General features: G+C 37.1%; 2 protein-coding genes across 8 annotated transcripts; one reads left to right on the forward strand and one right to left on the reverse strand.

The window, feature by feature from the left end:
- Window positions 1–400: 400 nt before the first annotated feature.
- On the reverse strand, window positions 401–19123 carry LOC105155372 (ARM repeat superfamily protein). Of its 7 annotated transcripts, XR_016064026.1 has the most exons (30): window positions 18787–19121; window positions 18086–18283; window positions 17775–17956; window positions 17280–17424; window positions 16869–17090; window positions 16423–16636; window positions 16171–16316; window positions 15934–16091; window positions 15707–15853; window positions 15577–15625; window positions 14324–14512; window positions 13826–14005; window positions 13555–13697; window positions 12854–12980; window positions 11856–12005; window positions 11670–11738; window positions 11182–11318; window positions 10141–10258; window positions 8805–8939; window positions 8516–8706; window positions 8235–8382; window positions 8008–8145; window positions 7834–7920; window positions 7280–7753; window positions 7074–7133; window positions 2704–2732; window positions 2066–2190; window positions 1420–1504; window positions 1108–1181; window positions 401–721 (listed from the first exon to the last, which is right to left on the reverse strand). XR_016064026.1 is itself a non-coding variant. In XM_088877669.1 (29 exons), the coding sequence occupies exons 1-29, from the start codon at window positions 18901–18903 to the stop codon at window positions 683–685; spliced, it is 4188 nt and encodes a 1395-aa protein (XP_088733795.1). In that variant the 5' UTR covers window positions 18904–19120; the 3' UTR covers window positions 401–682. The 7 variants fall into 7 exon arrangements, 6 of the variants coding, with proteins under 6 accessions (XP_088733795.1, XP_088733796.1, XP_020554556.2 ...); XM_088877669.1 differs by lacking the exon at window positions 1420–1504 and having other exon boundaries at window positions 2066–2187; window positions 18787–19120; XM_088877670.1 differs by lacking the exon at window positions 1420–1504 and having other exon boundaries at window positions 13841–14005; window positions 18787–19119.
- A 961-nt stretch (window positions 19124–20084) lies between these two features.
- Window positions 20085–22275, forward strand: LOC105155371 (uncharacterized). The gene is made up of 2 exons (XM_011071239.3): window positions 20085–20847; window positions 22010–22275. Exons 1-2 carry the CDS (start codon window positions 20544–20546, stop codon window positions 22060–22062), a joined length of 357 nt encoding a protein of 118 aa, XP_011069541.1. The 5' UTR covers window positions 20085–20543; the 3' UTR covers window positions 22063–22275.
- The last annotated feature ends 1655 nt before the right edge of the window (window positions 22276–23930 follow it).

A 23930-nucleotide genomic window follows, 5' to 3' on the forward strand; every position in this document is an offset into this window, starting at 1 on the left:
ATTAAAACAATATATTAAAAATCAACTCAAAATATTATTTTACAAAGAAATTAATTATAAATTATTGTTTGTTAGTAAAAAAAAAGTATCTTTTTATATATATATTAATACAAATGAATACCAATTTTTCAAAGTAATTGAATTCTTTTAATTTTTTTAATAAAAATAATAATTATATTAATATTTCAATACAATCAATATAATAAAATAAATTAATATCATTACATTATCAAGGATGCATTTCGAAAATATTAATAATTTCCCCTGAAGATAAAGAAGAAAATTCAAAGACAATGGCAATAACTTTTATTTTTTTTAACTATGGGTCCAATTAATTCCACCATTTTCCAATATACGAATGAAAGTGACTGGATGGAGTGTGCCTGCCTAGACAAGAATGTTGACATTACAACTACCATCACTAGGCTATTTTACAATTTTATAGATAGGAATCAGCAAAGTAGAAGAAATAAACACTCTCTGAGTTTACCACCTCCATCCAACCCTCATGTACAACCCAAGAGGAGGATTAGATCAGGCGTATATAGATAGTAACATAAACATAACATCTATTCATAATTCACTTCCACTACATAGATTTATCTGTGCAAGGTCAGTTGTCCTTAGTGTGGAGAAAGGTAGCTTTTCCTCCTGTTTCAGAAAGTAAGGAATGCTACACACTTCAAACTTTCTGTCTCCGAGTCCTCGGCATCTGAAGATCCTGATAAGATGAAATACAACACAGAGCATCAAACTCAAAGAAGAAAATCAAAGGCTGGCATTATTCACATCAGTGCAGTACAAATTATTGCAAATCATATACAGATATGAAAAAGTTTCAACAAACTCTGCAAACACGGGCATATCTGCAAGTTACATCCGTGTAAATGACTGTTCAAAGTTCACAATGATGAAAAATAACTTCCCTATCGAGCACTTGTTTCATTGCATGAGTACATTAACTGACATAGTTATCCTGAAAATCTTGGTAGACAGTTTGCAGGACAACTTCAGGCTAACTGTATTCAGGTTTCATCATGACCTCTTAACAAATAATTAATCTTTTTCCAAAAAACAAAACAAAGAAGAACTAGAACAATGTCTTACATCGTTGATGCTTGTATCAATGACTTCAGATGTTGACTTGCCACTAGCATCTTTACATCTCTTTGTTCTTTTCACTGCAAGCAAGAGAAAAATTTTAAGGGATGAGGAGTTCTTTCAATCCAGATATAGATGAAAATGTACATTCAGAAATTTCAAGCACCACATAATGAGTACGTGTCCGTGCCATAATAACAGCTAATGCTAAACCTGATTGCAGGTGGACAATGATGAAACTTGAAAATACAGGTTAATGAGAAACAACAGCTTATAATGCAAGCTTCTTGCTGTGGGTTAACGAATGCATACAGGTACCTTATGTATGTGGTATTACTGTTACTGTGTGACTCGCATATTCCTTGCAAGAGCACAACCAACCGTTGTTCCACAGTCCTCATAGCTTCAATCATGACTCATTAAATTTTAGTGCTAAGCCAACTGATGGTGTGAATTCATGAGCTTTCAGTTCTAATTTGACTGAATGTGTTTCCAGGATATGCAAGTGAATGATTATAGAAGAATTGCATTGCTTCTCTCCCACATTCAAGAAAACAGATCTAAAGTCTGATTAGCAAACATGTTAGGTAAACCAACACATTGGAAAAGCTGTAAAATGGTATCCAGGAAGCACTGCAAACTATGCTTGCCAACTCCTCATTGCATCCAAATTTAGAAGACATTCCATGAACGGAGAAAGTAGAAGCATTATACTGCTTCGAGATGACCTGAAGATGCCATTTAAGGTAACACAATTTCTTGTTGGCATACTATCCAAGGGAAATGTCAAATGACAATGGGGTTCCATAGAAGTATGAGAACAACCATAAGGACCAGATATGGAAAACAAAAAATTATAGAATTCAGGATTCTTACAAACTGTTTCCCACTCATAAAAAATTATGAAATATAGAACAAATTGTTCTAATGGGGATCCTGTTAAGCATAAGAAAAAACATATTACCAGCCTGGGAAACCTTTCTGCCACGGATGTCTCCATTCTTTGGCAGGTTCTCTTGTTTGGAATCATATCTATGTGCATCAACAGCTTTTGTTTGATCATTAGCAGAAGAATCGTGGCTCTGACTGCTGCAAATCCAAGCGGTACAGCACAGAATAGTAAACAGTAAAGGGAAAGAAAGAGTGAAAGGGTAACAATGAAGTCAGAGCAAATGGGTTTCCGCACATTCACTGAAATGGGATGAAAGTAAATCCAACATCCAGATTTTACCCCTTTTGAGAATACAAGTGCAACTTTATCCAAATCTTGAAATTCAAATCACATCCATTTGCTGGTAATTGGAAGAAATGATCTAATATAAAGCTCCTCTGTGTTTGTTTCAGATAATCTGAAAAGTTAAACTGCATTAAAGTAAAACAAATTTGAGGATCATGAGGGAGGTTGTTCATGGTAACAACTAGCTCTCCCTTGTTATCTTTTACTAGCATCAGCTTTACAGGGTATCAGAACCAGGGGAAAGGAGAGACTTATGATTCTTGAAAGATATAATAGGAACATGAAGAACAAATTAGTCAAAAAATGAAAGGAAAACAGGAGAACACATTATCATGCAAGAAAACTTCATGAGTCTAAGACCTTACCAATATTGCACTTGGAGATCATCCAAATCCTGTTGCAGTAAGTCCTTGTTAGTCGCTATATTCTATCCAACAAGACAAGGTGCTTAAAAACATATACTAGCATACATAACCATCGGACTTAAAGGAGTAATATGGCATCAATAATTAAATCAGGAGCACATTCTCTTCAAGAGCATTCTAGGATTCAAATGAACTGAGGAAATCCACTTACACATAAAATCATACTAACAGCGATAAATTTCTACTAAAACCATAAAACATACATGTGGAGTTACTTTATATCAGGGATATGGCATAAAAGGGTTAAAATAGCTTTATATGGCATCTAATGTGGTGAATAACAATGTGCTTGTTTCCAAAACATAACCCCCTTCTCCAGATATTGCAAATACTGTTTACATAAGAGAAGATCATTAATATTCATTCTGGTCTTCTTCATCTGTCACCAAAGATTTTGCTGTTACTAGTTCTTTCATTCCTTCGGCTGCGAAACTGAGGGGCCAGAGTGATCATCTTCCAACATGAACTGAAATACTAAGAACTAGACCACACACTTATGCCAAGTTAAAATAAGAACCTAAATACCTGAATCCTGTATATTTATCAAAGATGAGATACAATCAATCAAGTCATTTTGATTAGCATTTTGTGAGGTCAAGAATGCATAGAAGCAAAGTAGAGCATGCTAAAAGCATATATCCCCAGAACTAAAAGCCACTACTACTTTCTCCACTTTCATGGAAGTGTGTAACATCAGGATGGCAACAAGAAATCATCATAACTCATATGAGTAGGTATCTTATTCAATATAGAACATATCCTCCAGTCAATTTCATTACATTGGTTTGCATTGGTCTTGAGTCACCTTGAAAGCAATATGCAAATAAATAAATTCATCTACACTTTTTGGTGTTTGGGCAAAGAAAAAGAAGGAATAAGCTTGAGCTCAAAATCCTATGTTTAAGCTAGCCTTTGTAATGTTTTATTTAGTGATTTGCGATATGAACTTGACGACATGTGTTGGAACAACCTAAAACATCAAAGATGCAGACCCAATCTCAAGCTCATGGTACTATTCTAACAGATCCTAAAACTAAAGAAGACCCTAAAAGTAGGCAAGTTTTTAAATTAATTCACAGAAATGCAAAGTAAATGGTGAAATACTGGAGCAAAAGACTCCCCATCTTCTCTTCCATATTCACTATATACACACATGATCTGTCATCAGGACCCTGAATTAGAAGCAAAACAGGACTAAACTATGTTTTACGACTTGAAAAATAATTAACTAACAAATGAAGTGATCCCCAAACTTACAAGTAGAGTCAAACCTAAAGGAAAAAATGAATTAAACCGACAGGTCACTTAGGTGGATACCATTTTATCTCGATTCAAAAGGTGAAATCTGCCTCAATTTACCTTAAACAAGGACAAAATGCAAAAAGCATTGTAGGAGAAAATGGTGAAGGTAGGGATGGCAATGGGACCAAACATGGTGTCATAGGCGGACTCTTTTGTGTCGCAGCAAAATGTATTTTTCGCTTATGCAGCGTCTCAGGTTACACCCAACCTTCGATCAACTTTCGCACATCTCAGAGTTTACCGACTGTTCGTCTCGTGTCTTCAACATTGAAGCTTGCTAGCACAACATCTAAATGCCTCCCTGCGCAGCACTACGTGCCCTTGCCCTCGCCTATCCAAAATGCCCATGTTCGTTGAGGCTCTCAACACGCACGCCTTAGCGTCTCTTAGCGGCCTGCCCCAACTAGCTAGTCTGCCGCCATGCATCTCACCCACAATCTCAGAACCTACCGACACTCCTCAATGACAAGGAGCATCCTTGCTCCGCCTCAGCATTACCCCTCTCATGCCCAACCCACACTCGGGGCATCCTCGTCTTCTATGCCTCGCCCAAGTAGGACCGCATCATAAGTCCGAGGCCCATTCGATATGCCGACATCTTACCTTAATCCCGCATGACATGCCCGACATGCCTTTTAGAGTGGCTTCAAAATTTGCCCACGATGAGGCGTCGCCCCACAATCGCTTATCTTAGCCAACAGACCCACATGAACGGCTAGAACCCAATAGCGCATGCCATGAGTTAGATCACAAGGTCTTAGAATGCTTGCCTCGATCACCCATTCACACGAGAAGTGTTGCCCCTAATATCTCGCAGCCCAGGGAGCAACCTTGCGCGTCACACGGAACCTCTCGACTACTTTTGCGCCCAACATAAGGCCATCCTGACCGTATGCTGCCCCATTCGATTCCCATGCATTTTGGGGACTCTAAACACTCCTTTGAAATGCCTAGAGCCGACTATTGAAAGCCCCCAACATACCCCTAAAAGATGCTCATTTAGTGTCAACATTGTCTACCGTCACTGCCATCGTGCACAGGGAGGACTGGTTGGAGCTCACCACTGCATGCCCCCTAATAATAGGCTTAAAAACATTTTTCTTTGTTCTAAAATGGCCAAGGAGCGCACTTTTTTCGCATCTCCCTCAACCGACATCCAAATCACGTGCTGCTTGAACCGTTGTGTAGCCTATAACTTTCACATCATAACTCTAGAGTTTCAGCCCCATCCGATCATCCATCGCTGAGGAATTGCCCACACAATACTCTGAAACTACAATCTCGCCACTGCATGAGCAGACTCCAAACATCGTCGTCGTTTCTTACTCAAACGAAACCGTCTAGCTCTGAACATCTTGGAAGTGCTCCCAACACCAAGGATCTCACCATTGAAACAATTTTGGAGATCTCCAAAGATCAAGCACTCTGCTTCACACATTTCTCTCCTGCTCGCGTGCAAGGTGGCGCCTAATCGTCGCCCTTATATCTCCATGCCCATACTTGGCGGATAGCATTCCCACACATCAAGGTAGTTCCCATACAAACAATTTCGCAATCCACAATCGGTAAGAGTCTCTGCTCAAAAGCCGTTTGCGGACCTGCGTGCCGATTGGCATCCCCTAGCCGCACGCACGTCATCCTCAAGTCACTACCGGCCATCTTGCCCAAGGAACGGCCAGTAACACACGCCCCCCCCCCCAGTTGCAGCGCGTTTTAAAGCTTTAACCAAATCCTGGGGCGGGTCTAGATCTTAGTGGTTTGGACTCAAAAGACCCGGACCAGGCCCGATTTTCTTTTTAGATTTTACATGTACTTATATTAACTATATTTGTACATATACAAAAATATGTATAATTTATTTATACGCTTATATAATATACAAACTTATTAATCTTATAAATTAAAATAATAATATGAATAGTTCAAAAATGTTTTAATGTTTACACAAGTAACGTATATTCTAAAACTTTTAATAAATTAATGCCTAAAACATGCACATATAAATTTACAAAAAAAATATTATCCTTTCAATAAGATTATTGTTTCATGTTTATAAAGTTATGGTAATATTATTATTTATAAAAAAAATATATATATTACTATAACAATTTATAAATATTAAGCGGGTCCAACCTAGAGTCCGTGGCCAGGATCTAAAAATCTCTTGGTGTGATCCCAAGTTTTGGCAGACCCGCCTCACTGCCATCCCTAAACAAGGGCAAGGCTTTACTATCCCAACAAGCAAAGACACAACTCGCCCTTCCTATGACGAGTAAAGACACCATATCTTCAGGGCCAACACCTTTCAACCACAGGCGTGGGTGTTCGCCACAACAGTACATGTGCACCCCCACCACAAGAGCACTCATGTTAACAATGCCCTCATACCCCATAATCTTGCAAGAACCACGTGCCTTGATAGCTAAAGTGCTCACGCACCTCAACCACAATGATATCAATGTTTTTTGTTTCAATACTTTAGCTTTAACAACTATACTAGGTCTAACCTCTAAACCCTTTAGGCTCGGGTTTGAAACAAAATGATCATTGGTCAAAACTGTAATGGTACGGCGAGTCCGAGCCCACCCCATTACCAAGCATATTGTAGCCTATAGTATGTGGAGGAATGATGAAGTGGCACTTGATAAAATTTAGATCGATAGACAAGATTAAGAAAAGGTAGTTAAGGAAAGTGGATTGAGATTACAAATAAAGTCATTCAACCATAAAGTCAAAATTAACAATGCAACTAGAGACATAGGTTGAAACATTTCTACACCGACCAATTGAAAATACTTGTATAAAGCCACTCTTTTGTAATTAAAGGACAACTTTTTGGTCAAAGAAAAGAATGGAAGAGAAAGAGATTGAGCTTGGGATCTTATACTTAAGCTAACCATTATAATTTGTAATTTAGTTGATTTGCAATATCACAAACCAATACCAGTTCAAAAGGTTAATAGATCAAGAATTTAAAATGCTCCATTTAGAAGAGAGTGATAACTTACAGTTTCCCACTTCTCACTATCCATGCTTAAGGTGTTAACTTCCCCAGTCTCATAGGTAACCTAGAAAAAAGTATATAATATTAGAAGGATGTGATACATAAAACATAATGCAAAACATATTGTAGAATATAACCAAGAACACATACTATCATCATGACAATCACCCATTCCAAAGAAAGCATGTTCGTCCTGAAACCCAAACTCACCTTGGAGGTAGAATAACTCATTTGGTCGCCGACTCTTGACCATATGGATGGTTCAGCAGAAATGCTGCCACATTTAGTAACTGCGTCTTCTTCTCTTAAACAACTAACAGTGACTTCTTTTTGAGCCAACGACGGCTTTGTTGTTGCAGAATCACAAGGCAGTGAGGATTTGGCTCCCATGTTTCTGTTAGCATCTCTTTCGTGTTTATTTCCAGCAGAAAATTCATTGTGCAGTTCAACTGATCCAAGTTGCACCGACATGGCCTGGGTTTGCCTTCCTCTAGTGTCAATCTCGCAACTAGAAGTACCACACGGCTCATTTTGTCCCGTATGCAGCTCAGCAACCTGCTCTTTAGTTTCATTCATTAATAAATTATCTGTATACCCATACCTAGAATTTGATTTGTTGTGTCTGGTGCCACTTAGTCGTGAAGAAGTCTCATGCCGGCTATTCTTAGTGCCCATGCTACTGATCTAAAGGACAATTTTTTTATGAGAAAATTGAAGAAGCATCATGACAAACCAACCACTAAAATTAGCAAGTCCAAACGCACCCCAAAAACCTCTATTTTGAGGCAAGATACCAATTTTTTGGTAAAGCTTCCATCAGCTTTAGAACCAATGAAAGCGTAAGCATTGACCTGCGAAAATATAAGAGATTATCAAATGGGGAAAAGGTGGGAAAAAGATTTCTATTTCAGTACAAAAATATAAGCACGAGAACATGCCTCTCTCATCTCGGAAGGACCACTTCTATAGAGTGATGCCGGAAGCAGAACTAATTTAGGAGTTTGTTGGGCATGTGTGTTATTGGTATTCAGCGAATCTAAAATAGAAATGCCCACTTCTGCCAAAAGATGGAGCTTCTACAGTATAGAAAGGAAGAGGTCTTTGTCATCGCCTGCTAGATGGAAAATTGAGCATGACACATCCACTAACAGCAGAAAATACTTACTGGAGTCATCCTAGCATCAACAGCATCCTCTGCCTTCTTGATTGCATTAAAAATACTTCGCAAGAATGATGCAGCATTGGATACAAGATGCAAGTTGCCGTAAAATAATTTTTCATTTACTAATGCCTGGACAGTGACGAAGAGTGGACTGCACAAAGAATGATTAGAGGAGATTAGGAGAAGAAACATAAGATGCACAGATGATTCATCATTATGGCTAAAAATGATTGTTCATGAGTGGAAGGCACTGATTGCACCATGAAAAGAGAAGCAAACGGTACCTCAGAAACCGTGCATATATTTTTTCATCTTGACAGTCAGGAGAAGGGAAATCAGTGGCATGTGCAAGAACGTGGATCAAAAACACAACTATATATACAGGGTGATTAGTTGCTCCTTGCGTGGTCTTTGTTTCATGTATTTGAGCTCCTTTACCATATTCCCAAATGAATTTCTCCAAGTATGTCAATGCCTGAAGGATAATATATCATAAAAAAAGCTACACATTTAATCTAGCATGATACTCACAAGAAGACAAAATGATAACAGTTTTAATAGACATGAACCTACATCACAGCGTAAATCTTCCAGAGCATCTACAACAACAAATGAAAATGCACACGCATATCTACTTGGCAAGGCGTGATTACTCAACAATTTGTGCATTTTGCTGGCAAATGATCTACGTACCACAGGAGAATGATCCTGGCAAAAGTCAGATATCTAAAAAGTCAGATATCCAATATTCCAATGCAAGTATTTCATAACTTCAAAACATAAACCACCTAGTTCTGCTAAGAAATGACAGATAGGTAGTACATTCAACATATCTAGAGAAAAAATACCACAGTTCTAACTCAATGGTGTTTTGGTTATAATATAATAAACTGGGCGGGGAACATTGAAGAATTGTTCTTCATCTGAAAAGATGAAGTTCTAGCTAACACCAGATAGGCCCAGGTATTGACTTGTTCAGGTAGAAACAGATCCCATCTGTTGAGTTTCAACTGAAGCCAGTAAAACAGACACCTAGGACCACTTCTAGTATAGCTTGCAGAACTATTTCCTGTAGGTACAGTAGAGCTTTATAATGGAACCAAGAATGATGAGGGAAATTCTGCTCGGTCTACCATTGGTCAAGAATTTTTCGACAATTAACTATGGCGTTAAGGTCAAGTTTACTCTAGGTAAACATAAAGCAAACTGAAGCGTGGACATATCAGTGAAGTGGGCCTCAGCAACTTAACCATTAAAATTAAGGTAATACAATATTTATTCTCTCCATTTTTACTGGATTTGAGAGTGAAAAAGCTCTTACTAAAGACTGGAGAAGAGAATATTATTTAGGGAGTGGCAGATAAAGGAGAATGTTGCTTCCAACAAGCAAGTGAAGAGAAAATCCTCCCTATCCCCAAGCATTGGGAAGTGCCCTACCGTTTTTAACTCCAAAAGACTCCAATCATTTGTATAGCATAATCATTTTCCTCTTAGCTCTAGAATAAAGGATAAAGGAGCTAGCCACATCAACAATGGACTTCAGAGGTAGCTTAATCAGAAGTACCCTATCCAACCATAGTTTCTTAACCAAACAGACTGGGAGAATTAAGTCCACAAATAACAGCATAAAGGACAAGACAACATCTTTATTTCAACTCCTATGTCAGAAGAAGATGATACAACATAGTAAGGATAAACAGGAGATCCTTTCCTTGCACCAATATCTGTCAAGGAAAAGTCAGACTAAACAATTGCAAGAGGAAAGAAAACACAGAAAACTATTTGAGCAGTTGAGACATGGGATATTATCTGTAAACATTCTGGCTGCAATGGTTTCCATCCTAATTCAATATCATCACTTTTACAATTACTGTTGGCATTATGTGCCTTGACCTGAAAGTCCACTAACCTTGGCCATTAATATCGTTGAGCGGAATATCTCCGAAGAAATATGTAAATCCCATTTTCTTGATAGCCGAAGGACGGAATTAGCTGCAGCTAATCGTATGAACGCCTCATCATGTTCACTAAAAACAGAGAATAAATAATGTCTCACAAGAAAACCAATGATAACCCACAGGGCAAGGAAAGACAAGAGTTGATGACATTTATAAAACCGTTGTCTACTTCTCGAAGAAATACATTGAAAACCAAAATCACATGAATTGCATATATAAATTTGTCGCTTTGATATGTGGACAAAACAATCACAGCTATGAAAGATATAACATGACCTGTTCAAATGAAGATTTTGGTTAAAAGAGGGTTATCTAGATCAAGTTCAAGTCAACCAAAGGCATAGTGCAGGAGCTACAAAAGATCAAGCTGATGATGGCTCTGATGGGCATCTGGAATTTTAACTCTTGGCACCCAAAGTCAAGTATTTTGCTTGTTCACCATGACCAACAATATCACAAAAATGGACCAAAGGAACCAACCAATTACCATTTACCGCGCCTATTCATCGGTCTCTGCTTTCCAATTTCAATTGATTAAGAATCTAACATAATAGCAGGCAATTATTGAGGAATAAAGAAAAGTAATATAAGAACTTATGCATCCATTTTACAAACTCTCAAAGGTTGATTCACTGAAAGATGCTCGAGAATGCAAAGCTTAAACAAATATTATTTGCAAAACAGGAAGTCTAAAATGGAAAATAGAGGATTATAATGGGCTCAAATCTTGGATCATCAAAACACTGTACAGGAGTTGAAGGGCTTAAATGGTGTGAGGTTCAACTTTATCTTAGACCAATTTTGTAGTTTGACCTGTGTAAGAATTACTAGTATTATGGAAGGAATTGACTCATTTATTATTAGATGAGCTGATTGGTACTTTTGCTTTTTATATGGAGGCAATTCTAAGACTTGTAAATCATAGCATTTTTCACTTTACTAAAGATAAAGAAAAATAAAAACTAAACGCAAGCAATTTTGAATATCCTCACCATGGGTTGCTATCTGGAGAAGATTCACTCCTCTGTAGCATTTGGTGGATAATGTCCAGTAGAAAATTTATTGGACGAGTAAGAGATGTGTGTTTGTGTGGTAAAAAGCTCCTCACAAGTGCTTTAAGCCCAAAAACCTGTAGAAGAACATTGGTTAAACCTAATGGGAGATAGAAGGCATAGATGTTTAATACTACAATAAACAAAACTCAGCTATAAAATGGAACATTAGCTTATATAGAATTGGCCTATAAGTTGCCTAAGATGTGAGTCTTAGGTAGAGATAAGAGCACATGATCATATAATTTCACTACTAGAACCAGTGGCAGCTTGCACATCAATTGTCATTTGTGCAGGATTATAAGCCTGGAAGCTGCAAGTCCAAGGACTCACTTGTTAACTTAACCCAAAAGGACCATATGAATGAGAATATTCATTCGATAATGTAACATTTTGAAATGCACTTTATAGTCTGAAAACATGCTTACCTTTAATTTACAAGAATTGCAACAGCTTGAAGTCTCATGAGAAAAATCAACATCCTTTGAAGCAAGAGCCTTCACAGAGACAGCAAACACACAATGGTATGAGTGAAGTACAATAGTTAGCAGAACTCGTCCATACAAGTCCAGGGGGGGAAGGGAAGAAATTAAAGCAATATAGTAGAAAAATACATCATTCTGATGAAATATTTCCTCAACAATGTAATGTGCAATCTCTTTTTCTTGGGCTTCATATGTTGAGATGGAATATTGTGCCATACAACCTAGGGACTGCAAAACAGTAGGAGTATTCTCTCCATTCCGTAGAGAATCCAGCAGAGTCTAGTTGCAGAAACAGGAAAACAAAGACGAACATTCAGTGCAATGATAAGTACAGGCTCAAGCCTTATAAATAATATCTGGCTCATGAGTCATGAACAACATAAAATAACCAGATACAAGTCAGTTCATTCACATCATTAACATATGGCTAATAACAATTTTAGTCACAACATTAACATATGGCTAATAACAATTTTAGTCACAACATTAACATATGGCTAATAACAATTTTACTCTTCCCCACGACTCGTGACTCATGAGAATCTGGTAATCCTTTGACTTGTTTGAAATTGATACTGCTTTTCAGTGTACTTCCATTTCAGACCTAGTTGTGATATGCTAACAAAGTTGCACAAATACTTGAGCAACTTGCAAGTGAATCATGCATTCACCACTCAACCAAGACAGTATAAAGTACAAGCTAGTAAGGAATCAGTTCAGATTCACAGGCAAACAGTATAACATACAGACCAAAATACAATTACTCAATGATGTGAGAAAAGAGAAATATACAATTAAAACCAAATAAATAGAAACAATAAATAAATTGTATTTTACGGCTTTTTGTTCATATAAAAAGAGATACTCAGCATATGAAGGAAGTGCTCGATAAGTAAGATGACATTGAAGCATTTGCATCAAACTCAAACTTCCTTCTCACATGCCCCCCCCCAACCGCCACCCCTGAATTTTCTTCACAACTAAGATCCATACTAACCCCCACCCGAAAAAGAAGCTGAGTATCCATAACCCCAGTCACCACTGGAAAACCATTTAGTTGAACGTAAGCCTGTTTGAAACATCAAGCAACATATATCAGAAGTTCGCAATAAACAATAGTTAGAAACCTCGCAAAGTCCTGAGAAAATGAACTGCTCAGATGTATCAGCTAATGCAGCAATTGCAGAAACAGCAAGTTTTGACTGCACACGAGTTCCTTCTAGACATACTTTCTCCAAGGCAGAGTATATATCACTGCACGTACAGATATTATAAAATTAACTTAGGTAATCACTTAAAAGAAATGAGCTAAAATGAACAAATATGTCGTTTTTTATTCTGATAAAAACGTCCAATTCTTTTTAATACTTGCATATAATACTTCTAAATTTCTTTGGACAGGCTCTTAAGAATCAGAATCTTTTTCTCCTCTAAATGACAAAGTGGATTTCTTTTTCTACTGTTTCAAAAAACTCCATTCTATTTTTCTGAAGATGATTTTGAAAAATAAACTTTATTGATAGATTTCTTACTGGTTAATTAGTGCAGCTGACCAAAAGCTACTATATATTTCAATTATTGTTCCACTTGAATGAAGCATTATCTCTTTTTGCACTTGTTCTTATTATTTAGAACTTCAAAAGCACAATTCAATATAACAGGCATATCAATAGTATAATCCTTGATATACCTATAAAGGAAGGCTTTAGAGACATTATACAGTTCTTTGAATTAATAATCAATTAGGCACTTGGATTACCAGGTCTTCATGCAAATAACTCTCTTCAAAATCACTCTCAATAATAGCAAGTTGACTTCAACTACTTACCTGAGTTTAATAGACATACGATATCCCTCTCTAGCTAAAATCTCAATGAGCTGTTCATTAAAAGGAATTTCCCTCTCAAGTAACAAAAGCTGGAACTGCTTCTCTGAACCTTTAAGGAGTGAAGGGAAGGCACCAATAATAGTCTAGGTAAGACAAAACAACACAGAGGAGCTTTATGAATGAAAAGGGATAGATACAGAAGTGAAACTGAGATGTTTCAATTACAAAGATAAACAAATCAAGAAAAAATGAACATGAGCTCATCTCTTACCAAAAGAAGTTGCACCTGATAATCCTTCAAGTGCTTTTTCTCAGGTTCATCACCACAAAGACAATGTAAAATATACTGAATATGCTCAGAGCCAAATATATTAAAAGAGCACTTTGTCCAAAGTAGATGAATGAATTCAGAAAGTGCTTTTCGGTCACCAAGTTCTCTCAAATATACATCCTGGAAAAAGGGTGTTTAAAGCAGATTAGAAATATAATAGCTAAAATATGGAACAACAAAGGCAATAATTCATCTCAGAGTCAAAAATGTGAAACAATATTCACTTTTCTTCACTAGAGAAATTCAGGGATGCTATTGACAAGATGTTTTGAATTTTAAATAAATAAGACGATTCTTGACTTGTAAAGTGTTCTGTTACCAAGACAGCACAAGATTGGCCCTGACAAGCAAAGCATATGGACTCTAAATGCTTAAGAATTTAGATAGATGTCAATGATATCTAAATAATTAGGACGGTGCTTCAAACATTAAACTCACCTTTGAGGTCTCAAAATCAAGTGATGTCCCTCCTCTTAAAAGCTGCTGCAACATATTAAATGTATTGTTGTCTTTGTGTTCTCTAAGTTTCTGAAAGCAATCTTTTGCTTTAGCAGGATCAGGAAAGCATGAAGACATTTTCAAAACCAATGTATCTATTTTCCTTTCTGCTTCTCTATAACCATTCTCCTGCAAAGGCAAACACCATTTTACCAAATCTGAACTAAAAAAGATCGGCAAAAGAATATCAAAATGTCACAAATGGCAACATGCCTACTAGTAGTACTGTACAAGCGTACTGTAACCATCACAAATCAGTAATGGAGGAAATTCTGAATGCATGGAACTAAATGAACCAACAGCCAGTAACAGCTTTTTCTGGCCTGTTTGGGGCGTAGATACAGATACTAGCGGAAGCAATTACTTCATCTTGTCATAGAACAGAAAAGCAGAGCTTATTGCACAAGTGTAACGACCTAACGACATAATTAAAAAGTAAATCCAGTTTTAAGATGATTATGTGAATCACGATATAGCAGAAAAATGATAATTCTTGATGAGTAAAGAGGATCGTATATGGCAAGTTACATGATCATCTACAGAACCATTGAATGTTACACAACTTAGACTGGCAGCAGTGTTTCACTTTCAAGGGCATCACAACATTTGCATCATCTTCACATCCCATGAAAAGAACAGAAAACAAGGAACAAATTGCAAATGTCTCCATTGCTTTTGCCAGCAATAAGCTCTTTCAAGAATACCTCGAAAACCATCATAAATGGCCATCACCTCTAAAGAAATGGTTCAGAATGTATCAATGACATGATAAGTGGAAAAAGGAAAGAGAACAAAATCACAGCAAAATCCATGAGCACCATGGCTAAGACATCTCGACTGCCATTGATGTGAAGCCACCAAAATGGTATGACTGCAAGTTTTTGTACCCAGTTCCTCAATGGCGCAATAGAAAATTTCCACCAATATAGGATCAGCATAAAAGAAATGTGAAACAAAATGAAACTTGTGATTCTACCATTAACAACAACTCTCTGAACTTTCATTTCGGGGGCATACATTCCAAATTTTTCCAGATAGTTCTTTATTAACAGCTGTGGAAGATTTTGGTCATGCATGTCAAACAAGTGGATCACAAAATTATCTACTCCAATAAATCCCAACAGTTCTTCTTAAGTAACAGATCTGCATATCCAGACAAATGTAAAGGGAAAATCATTGTTCCTGAAATCTACCTCTGCTCTATTCCAGATATCCAAGTAAATTATAAGCCCATCCCGTAGCCTGAAAGGAAACTGAACAGTTTTTTACACGCATATGATTGATAAACTGAAGTATAGCAAATCAGCAGTTTGATAAGACCACCTTCGTTTCTGAGATAGAATAGTTTTCAGTGCCTTAAGATGAGATGGCTTGAAAAGGGAAAACATAAATATCCAGTGCTGTGTCCTTTCCTCTATTGAAAGAGAAGAAGGGAACAGATCAGCTAGCACAAGCTCCATGCTTTGAGGCCTGGAATCCAAGCAAAAGCATATTAAGCATTCTACAGAAAAGACTAAAGTGATTGGCTTTTTTTCTAGGAATAGCTATACCTAAACTCTGGACAGTTCTTCTCATAACAAAGCATCAAAATTTTGCATGGAATCTCTTCAATGTGTTCATTGAGCAAAGTGATGCCTGCTGCACACCTCATGCAATATTCCTGGTATAGTTCCACCAACTTTTTCAAGGCTTCACGTCTGACTGAGACCTAGACAACCGAAGAAAAGTCAGAATGGAAAAGGCAAAGAGAAGTTCACAGAGCTGAATACTCTTGAAGATCATGAAACCTTCTTATCACGAAGTCTTTCGGCTGCTTGAGTTATTAAGTCTGAGGATATGAAGTTCAAGTTAGACTTAGCTAGTTCGCACACCACATTCACTGCTTCAGTTCTCACTTTATCATCATGATCGAATAGTCGACCCTGGATGGCAGCTGAGCAGCTCAAAAATCATTTAAATAAATCAAATATCAGTGTTGAAAAGGATGAGCAGAAATGTGGCTGCAATGAACAGATATCACCAGAGTTCTGAATGCATACAGAGGGTTTCCAGTGATACTCTCCCTGATGGATTCATCATATAGAGAGCTTTAGCACATGAAAGAGCCGTTACTCTCACTTCTGCAGACTTGTCAGAGAATCTATTCAGCAACTCTATGAAGACGTGGGGATATTCCAGTGCAAAATGTTGGTCGTGCAGTAGGAGCTTTCTAATTAAATTAAGAGCTTTAATTCGGACATCAACCTGATCAGTCTGCAAGTTGCATAAACTTTTCACTTACCCCAAGGAGCTAAAACAGAGAGAATTTAATAGACATAGAAACATAATCCAAAATATCTGCCATATAAGTCAAAACTGCAACTTCAAACTCAACTTCGAGTGCGTAATCCCATGAGAGTGAATAAAATTAGGAATTAAGAATTTCATGCAGTTAACATGAATACAGCAATTTTGGGACAGGATCAGCAGTAAAGGGATAACAAACCAGTAATTCATGGGTCAAACAAGGTATGACGGAGAGAAGCATTTGAGGAGCAATTTGGAATATCTCAAGTATAAGTTCATGGTAAGATTCTTTAATCACACTCCCAACAGCATCTCTATTCAATATACATGATGTCAGGAACTGGCATATAAAGCGCTCCAGCTTTTCACCACAATTCTGTATGACAGTAGCAGCAAGTCGGAGAGAAGCAGACGCTAAACCCTGAAGAGCATAAGAGCAAAGGAAAAACTTTAGTGGTACGGAAAACTGAACTTGCAGAAGAATATGCACAGAGCATTAGCACAATGGATATGACAGCAGCTATGTAGATATCAATTCATAATACACGCTATTATTATCACAACTCATGCCCTTAATGACACAAATGACTTCTGGAACTTTTACATCTACCTTCCTCTCTTTGATGATATTCTGCAAAATCACATCTATAAGTGATTGAGATGTACTCTTTTCAGAAGAATCAAGATCTGCAGCCTCTAAAACGCTTGTTATTATTGACGACATTGAATTAATCAAACTTCGAGGATGATCTTCCCTACAAGTAAAATAACAATGTCAAGACAAACTTTTCACGTCATTTTCAACCTCCTAGTGCGACACTCAAAATAAAGGGTCAATACAACAAGAATTAATGCCGCAAATATATTTATAAATGAAATAACTCCACAATCTCCAAAAATTTCAAAGAATGCATTATGCCCTCTTATGTAACCATAAAATAATTGGAGGACATTGACTTGAATCTTTGAAATGATCACCTCACATGATAGAAAGAACAACAATATGCTATAAATTAGAACAGTTGGAACTAAGAAGAAATGCAGATATAGAACAATAAGAAACAGTTGAAAAAGTGAGAGGACTGCTGAAGGAGGAAAAGCAAACCTCGCAACACTAAAGAATGTTTTGAACATTTTGAGAATCAAATCATCACATCCAGTGTCTAGCATTACCAAACAAAACTGCAGTTTAGCAACTGTCTCCAATAATTTGGCCCTCCTCGAGAAATAAGGGCTAGCAGTGTCATCAAGCTCCACAAAAATACTTACAAGAAATCTAAAGATGTCCTGTAGAAAGACAAAGTTAACTGACTATTGGCATCCAAGAAGAAGGTTATAGCATCAGGTAAGGTCCGTCTTAATGTAACAAATAATAACAAAGATTCAAAATGAATACTGCAGAAACCAAACATTTACCCTGGAAACTGTGTGGCTAAAATCAGGATTTGGTGCCAGGACCCTTATAACCTCACAAAGGCAGACGCCAACCAGGAGCCTAATGTCTTTATCTTTATGGTCAAGTAAGCCATGCTTGATGAGAGAATCACGCAGCGGCTTGACTGATGATTTTAGTGATTCAGACTGTTTTAACTCTTCGAAAGCACTGGCGGCTTGCTGCACAGAAGATGTCATAAGTCAACCACAATACTTAATGAAACTGAGACATATGACATCAACATAGAGCAAAATGAATCCAAGGGAGTTCAATCAACCTATTTCAGTATTAGAGCCAATGAAACTGCAAACAAAGTTACAAAGAACACAATACAGGAGCAATCTGTCAGTTCCCTTTTTCGTCTTCTTTTCAAAATTCTGTTCTTCCTAGAGCATCAAGATTCAGTGGGGAGGGGTAAGAAAACCCAAAAAATAGAGAAAAACAAGATACCAACATCAACATAAACATCTATCAAACGTTCAAAACAAGAGCCAGAAAAGAGAAGAAGAAGAAGAATAAACAATGAAATAATGTGGAAAGAAACAATCAAGAAACCAAGAAACAACGAAATAATCTGGAAAGAAACAATCAAGAAACCAAGAAACAACGAAATAATGTGGAAAGAAAAAATAAAATCAGACAAAAAAAATCAAGATAATGTTGAATTCTTCTTATCTTTCACCTTGAGTAACTTGACGAGAGTGCTTTTGTTTGGGCAAATTTTAGAGGCGGCGAGTTGTGTCCCAATTTGCGCTATCACTTTCTTGGCCTCCTCCTCTTTCTTCTCTACCTCCGCCATTTTCAGTGCGTTGTCTGAGTATTTGCGTGAGAGAAGAGAGATGGAGAGTGAAAGGGGGTCTGTTTTCAAGATTCCCGCCTGCGCAACAAATGTAGTCTGACAGAGGCGGTTATATAAAATTTCAAGGGCAATTTAGGAAATTAACTCTTCTCAGCTTATAGGGTGCATTTGGTTGCTGGAAGGAAAGGGGGGATTCACAACTTCTTTTGAATACTCATTTTTAGTGTGAATAAACATTTATATATAGTTTTTTTAAATTTCGTTCCATTCATATTTATTTAATACAAATTTAGGTACGTATTTGTGGCACACTCTATGTGTGTACATATTTTTTTAAATATTGTTTAAAATAAAATATTTATTATTTAATAAAATATATACAAAATAATAAATTAAATTTGTAAAATAATGGTGAAAAAAGATGAAAGAAAATAACTATTAAAAAATAATGAGGTGGAAGTTAGATGAGAATTTAAAGAAAACATATCGAAGAAACGAGAGATACCAAATAGGTAATTTCTCTTAATATAGTATAGATGTATAGATATTATTTATGTAAAACAATTAAAATTGACTAAGTAATATCTTTTTTCATAAGTACTAATATTATTTTCTTCAATCACTCCAACCTAAATTATAAAATATAATGTTTTAATTCATGCGTAGTTAAGATTAACTAATTTTTTATTAATTATTATATGTGCTTATAGCCTTTCATCTATCGAATCATACTAAGTGGCAAGTGAGACTTTCACTCCTTGTTGCATTTGTCTCTTAGAGAGTGGTTCCTCATCATTTCAGATCAGAAATTATGCTTTATTTCAATTGGCTGCATTCAACAAGAGTTCCTTACCACGTGTGCAATCACCATGGAACCAGTATAGAGAGCGATAAATGATCGTATTCATGGCCAGGAGCCACAATTTTCTGAAGGCATTGTGGGACTAGTCCTCAACAAAAGAACCAAAAATCTCAATGCTCGAGCAACAAGGAAAATATCCGGTCTAGAAAATTCTGAATGGTTACCTCCACCCTCTAACTAGATTAAAGTTAACTCAGACATTGTATTTAAAAATGATAGATGTGTTGTTGCATTCATCTGTCGAAACCATCATGGCGCCCTTCTCCTTAATGAAACAATGAAAACCATCATGGCGCCCTTCTCCTTAATGAAACAATGAAAATCTTTGTCTATGATGCATCACTTGTTGAACTCCATCTTATTTAACTTGCGGTCGAAAGAGTTCATCGCCTTGCGTACCAGAAAGTCATATTTAAACCAGACTCGACAAACGCGAATAAATGGATCAAAGGGAACATTGAAGAGGCTGATCGCGCTGCAAGAATTGATGTTGCCGCAATCAAAAAATTCTAGGAGCTTTTGCCTAACCGGGACTTGAGGAAAATTCCCAAACAGTGTAATGATGTGGCGCACGAAATATCAAAATGAGTGTTTGGAGCTAATTGAGATGGATTTATTCCCTCAATATTTTCAAATGATGTATTTTATACGAGGGTTCCACATCTTTTGAATTACTTTGCTATTGATCGATGTAATTTATTATATATATAAAAAAAATTAAAGCAAAAGACGTTAAAACTTAAAAAGGAAAACCGACCCTAAATCGGAGTCTGGCAAAATGGAGCAAGTAATGAGCGCACTGAACCGGGCGGTGAACAGCAACGCCGTTATTAACACGCTATTAGTCGCCGTTTTCGGGACTCTGGCGGCGAGATCGGTGGCGCAGGAGCGAGCGATCAAGGCGCTGGAGGCGGAGAAGGACTTGCTGCTCAAAACAAACAAGGGTATCAAAAGTACTATTTGGGAATGGAAGCAGAAGCTATATGCGGAGGCCGAAGCGAATCCCCAGAAAGCCCTCGTTCCCCTTTCCACACTCAAGTCTATCTACGGCGAAGTTGTCATCCCTCCCTCTGTACCTTCCGGTAATTTCAGTATTCACCTTGCTTGTTTTTGCGTGTTTATGGGACTTTTATTTTTGGGTTTTAAATGCTGTGATAAGTGAATGAGGGACTGATGTATTGATTGGTTGTGAGCTGTGCAGTGAGTGTCGCAATCTGTGCTAGGTTGAGCATTGTGAATTTTATGTTACAAACTTGCATACTAGATTGCGAACTTCTGGTATTGATGCTTGGAGTTTTGATTTTAGCTAAACCTACTAAGAAAAAACTTATTAAGGTGATGGGGGTAAATATTAAGCAATAGTTATAATTTTAAGATATATTTGTTTATTTCGACGCCCATTTGTTGGAATTTGGAGTCATAGAAACTAGCTCGTGTAGGAGTTGAATTGATGAGGATTTGATTGTTTTCATTTAAAGCTGTATGGCTTCAATTTCTAACTACAAACACAGACTGTAAAACCTTTTAAAATTGATTCATGTTCCGTCCAAAATAAAATGTAATGACGTCTCCTGTGTAGGGGTTCCACCTGATAAGTTATATAATTATATCCTGCCATTGGAGGACTAAGTTTTGTATGCATTCTCTATTGGCCAATTAGCGAAAAGCATGCAAGAGGCGGCATGTGGAGGCTGCAAGAATTTTTGTCTTTGAAACTCTTATGCTCAAGCTCCTATTGAACATATCTTCAATTCAATTAGATCTACATTCTTGATTTGGCAAATGTGAACTTTGTCCTTCTTCTATTTATAGTTAAGCCAGCTGCAAGTCAATCTGGAGGTGCCAGAGCATGATAGGGGTTGCAGTTTAGGGGTTTCTTTGTGAAGGTAGCTTCAGTATAAGAGAGTAAAGAACGAAAATAAGAACGCGTTATCGCGAGCTTTACGTTAAAGCCTATTGGCTTTATTGAGTCAATAGCATTATGTGAACCCCTACTGCACCCGGCAATTACTTTGTCTCTGGTTGGTGAGGAAACAAGGTGGCTTAGTTATTGTTGTTTTTCTGTTAGTTTCTCTATACTAATTTTACTAACTAAGCAATTGAACACTCCTGACTGTTTCTGTTCCTCACTTCTTCTTTTCGTCAAGCATGCTCTGGGCCATCATGGGTGAAGACAATTTTGACGTCCTCTTAAGAGGATTTTATTTTTTTTATCTCTCTTATCAGTTTATTTATTTCACGCAGGTGAAGATGGTAAGCTAGATGGGAAATCACCTGCTCCAAAGTTCATGATCTAGTAGGTATGCGATGATCAACAAAACAATTTTTCTGATTGAGAGAAACAAGATGGCCCTGGCTTCCTAAATACGCACTTAGTTTATCATAGTTTGCGTGGAGCTGGAAGCTGGAATTGGAGAAAGCATGTATTTGTCCTGTCCATTTTCGTGAAACAATTTACAAATCCTTGGTATATTTATTTGAAAAACTGTCTGAAGGCATTGCCGACTTTATTCTGTGACTTCAGACATAAGAAAATGCTTGAGAAGCATGTTTTAGGGCTGAGTTACAACACTTGAACCATTATGTGAAAAATATGATTATGGAGGAATTGGAAAAAGGATGAGGGAGGTTGCAATAAACTAAGGGCCCAGAACAAAAGCTCCAAGATAAGGTGGAGGTGAAAAAATGAAGAAGAATAACACCAAAGTTGACTATCTTGCTTCAACTGTTTGTGTCATATCATGTTTGTAATGGTTTGATAAGTGTTTGAAATGGACCTGTCAACCAACGTTTTTTATCCACTGGGTTAGTGAAATTAGTTGTCAGAGGTGCACTAGATGGCATTTCTGATGTTTGTCAACTTGGTTTCTCACCAACTTAGGGTCAAAAGAAATCAATCCCATAATTATGGGATGAGACTCTGAATTAAGTCTAATTGCATTCCACTTCCCTGGTCACTTCTCTTATTGCCAAATTTGCTTAATCATGGAAATCTGTTGTTTTCTTGATACGCAATCTTCTTTTGTGTATGTATTTGTGGATTTTCGATGTTATTTGCTACTAATGTGGCAAGAACTATAACATAATATATTAGGTATATCATTTTGGGTTCTCTGAGAGCTATTGGGCCATTATTGGTACATTGATGATCTTCACTTTGACTCCTTTGTTGTAAGATAACAGGCAATTCTGAACATGAAGGCCGGTAGATCTTTATATCACTGAACTACCTTTTATGATAAAAGTGATAAAAGTGAACCTTATTTTCTAAGAACCTTGAATCTTCCATGTGCACTGTTGCTTCCTTTCCTATAATTGGGTTGACACAGCAAGGTTTTGAAAATTGATCCCCAGCTAGGCTTTTGGACTGTTCATATCTTGGCTGCATGTGCACCATCATTTTCTTGCCATAATATTTGAATCTTTGCATGTTGCTTCACTTAAAATCATCCCCCATACACCTGTAACTTTTAACATCCTTCAGCCAGATTGGGTAACTTTGCAGACTAAGCACGCATGCATACTGTAAGTCATGACTTGCATTTTTTATTATCTTATAGCAAGTTTTGTCTTCTTTGTGGCCTAATCCTCAATAATTGATTGCTCTTTGCACAGTATTTCAGCCTTGGGCACCATAGCCCGCTTGATTGCCTCAGAATCGCTTACCAAAGTATTACTACTGTTGGCTAAAATTCGAATGTTGTATTAATTTTACAGAAATGATGTTGCCTGAAATTTCTTCCATGATCAAATTGAAGTACTTTTGTTCTCAGGAGAAACTAATTTGTTAGCTCATGCTCTACTTATATAATATTCGTGTAAAGTTGGGATTTCGGTGGTATATTCAATGAGAATGGGATTCTCCAGAAAATATATATATTATTCCTCAAGTTGAGGAGGTGGGAATATTATTAATGTGAATTCAAATGTTGCTTTTATCCGACATAACCGAGTACCGGAGATTGAAGAGTCGCCTTCGCCAGTCGTTGGGGCAATCTCTTGTTGACGTTTTCTCTTATGCGTGTACCATGTGGCACATAACTGGAGTTGGAATTTTCTTATGTTGTTGTAGGCGATTTGGAGCTTTCAAAGGTATCTTTTCAGAATATGTCTTCAACTTTTTTATGAAGCTGCCTGGGAGGCCCTTCGCCTTCTCACTCTGTTT

The sequence above is a fragment of the Sesamum indicum genome, linkage group LG2 (assembly GCF_026168435.1).
Source record: "Sesamum indicum cultivar Baizhima isolate 11 linkage group LG2, ASM2616843v1, whole genome shotgun sequence".
In the NCBI taxonomy this organism is placed as follows: domain Eukaryota; kingdom Viridiplantae; phylum Streptophyta; class Magnoliopsida; order Lamiales; family Pedaliaceae; genus Sesamum; species Sesamum indicum.

What these genes read in the sequence shown, in the direction of transcription:
- LOC105155372 (XM_020698897.2), bottom strand. Translation starts at nt 18,903, where the DNA reads ATGGCGGAGGTAGAGAAGAAAGAGGAGGAGGCCAAGAAAGTGATAGCG. An exon ending in CAACGATATTAATGGCCAAG is followed by an intron (nt 8,940 to 10,140) that starts GTTAGTGGACTT and finishes GACTTTTGCCAG; the next exon opens with GATCATTCTCCTGTGGTACG. An exon ending in ATATATGCACGGTTTCTGAG is followed by an intron (nt 8,383 to 8,515) that starts GTACCGTTTGCT and finishes TTCTTTGTGCAG; the next exon opens with TCCACTCTTCGTCACTGTCC.
- LOC105155371 (XM_011071239.3), top strand. Translation starts at nt 20,544, where the DNA reads ATGGAGCAAGTAATGAGCGCACTGAACCGGGCGGTGAACAGCAACGCC. An exon ending in CCCTCCCTCTGTACCTTCCG is followed by an intron (nt 20,848 to 22,009) that starts GTAATTTCAGTA and finishes TATTTCACGCAG; the next exon opens with GTGAAGATGGTAAGCTAGAT.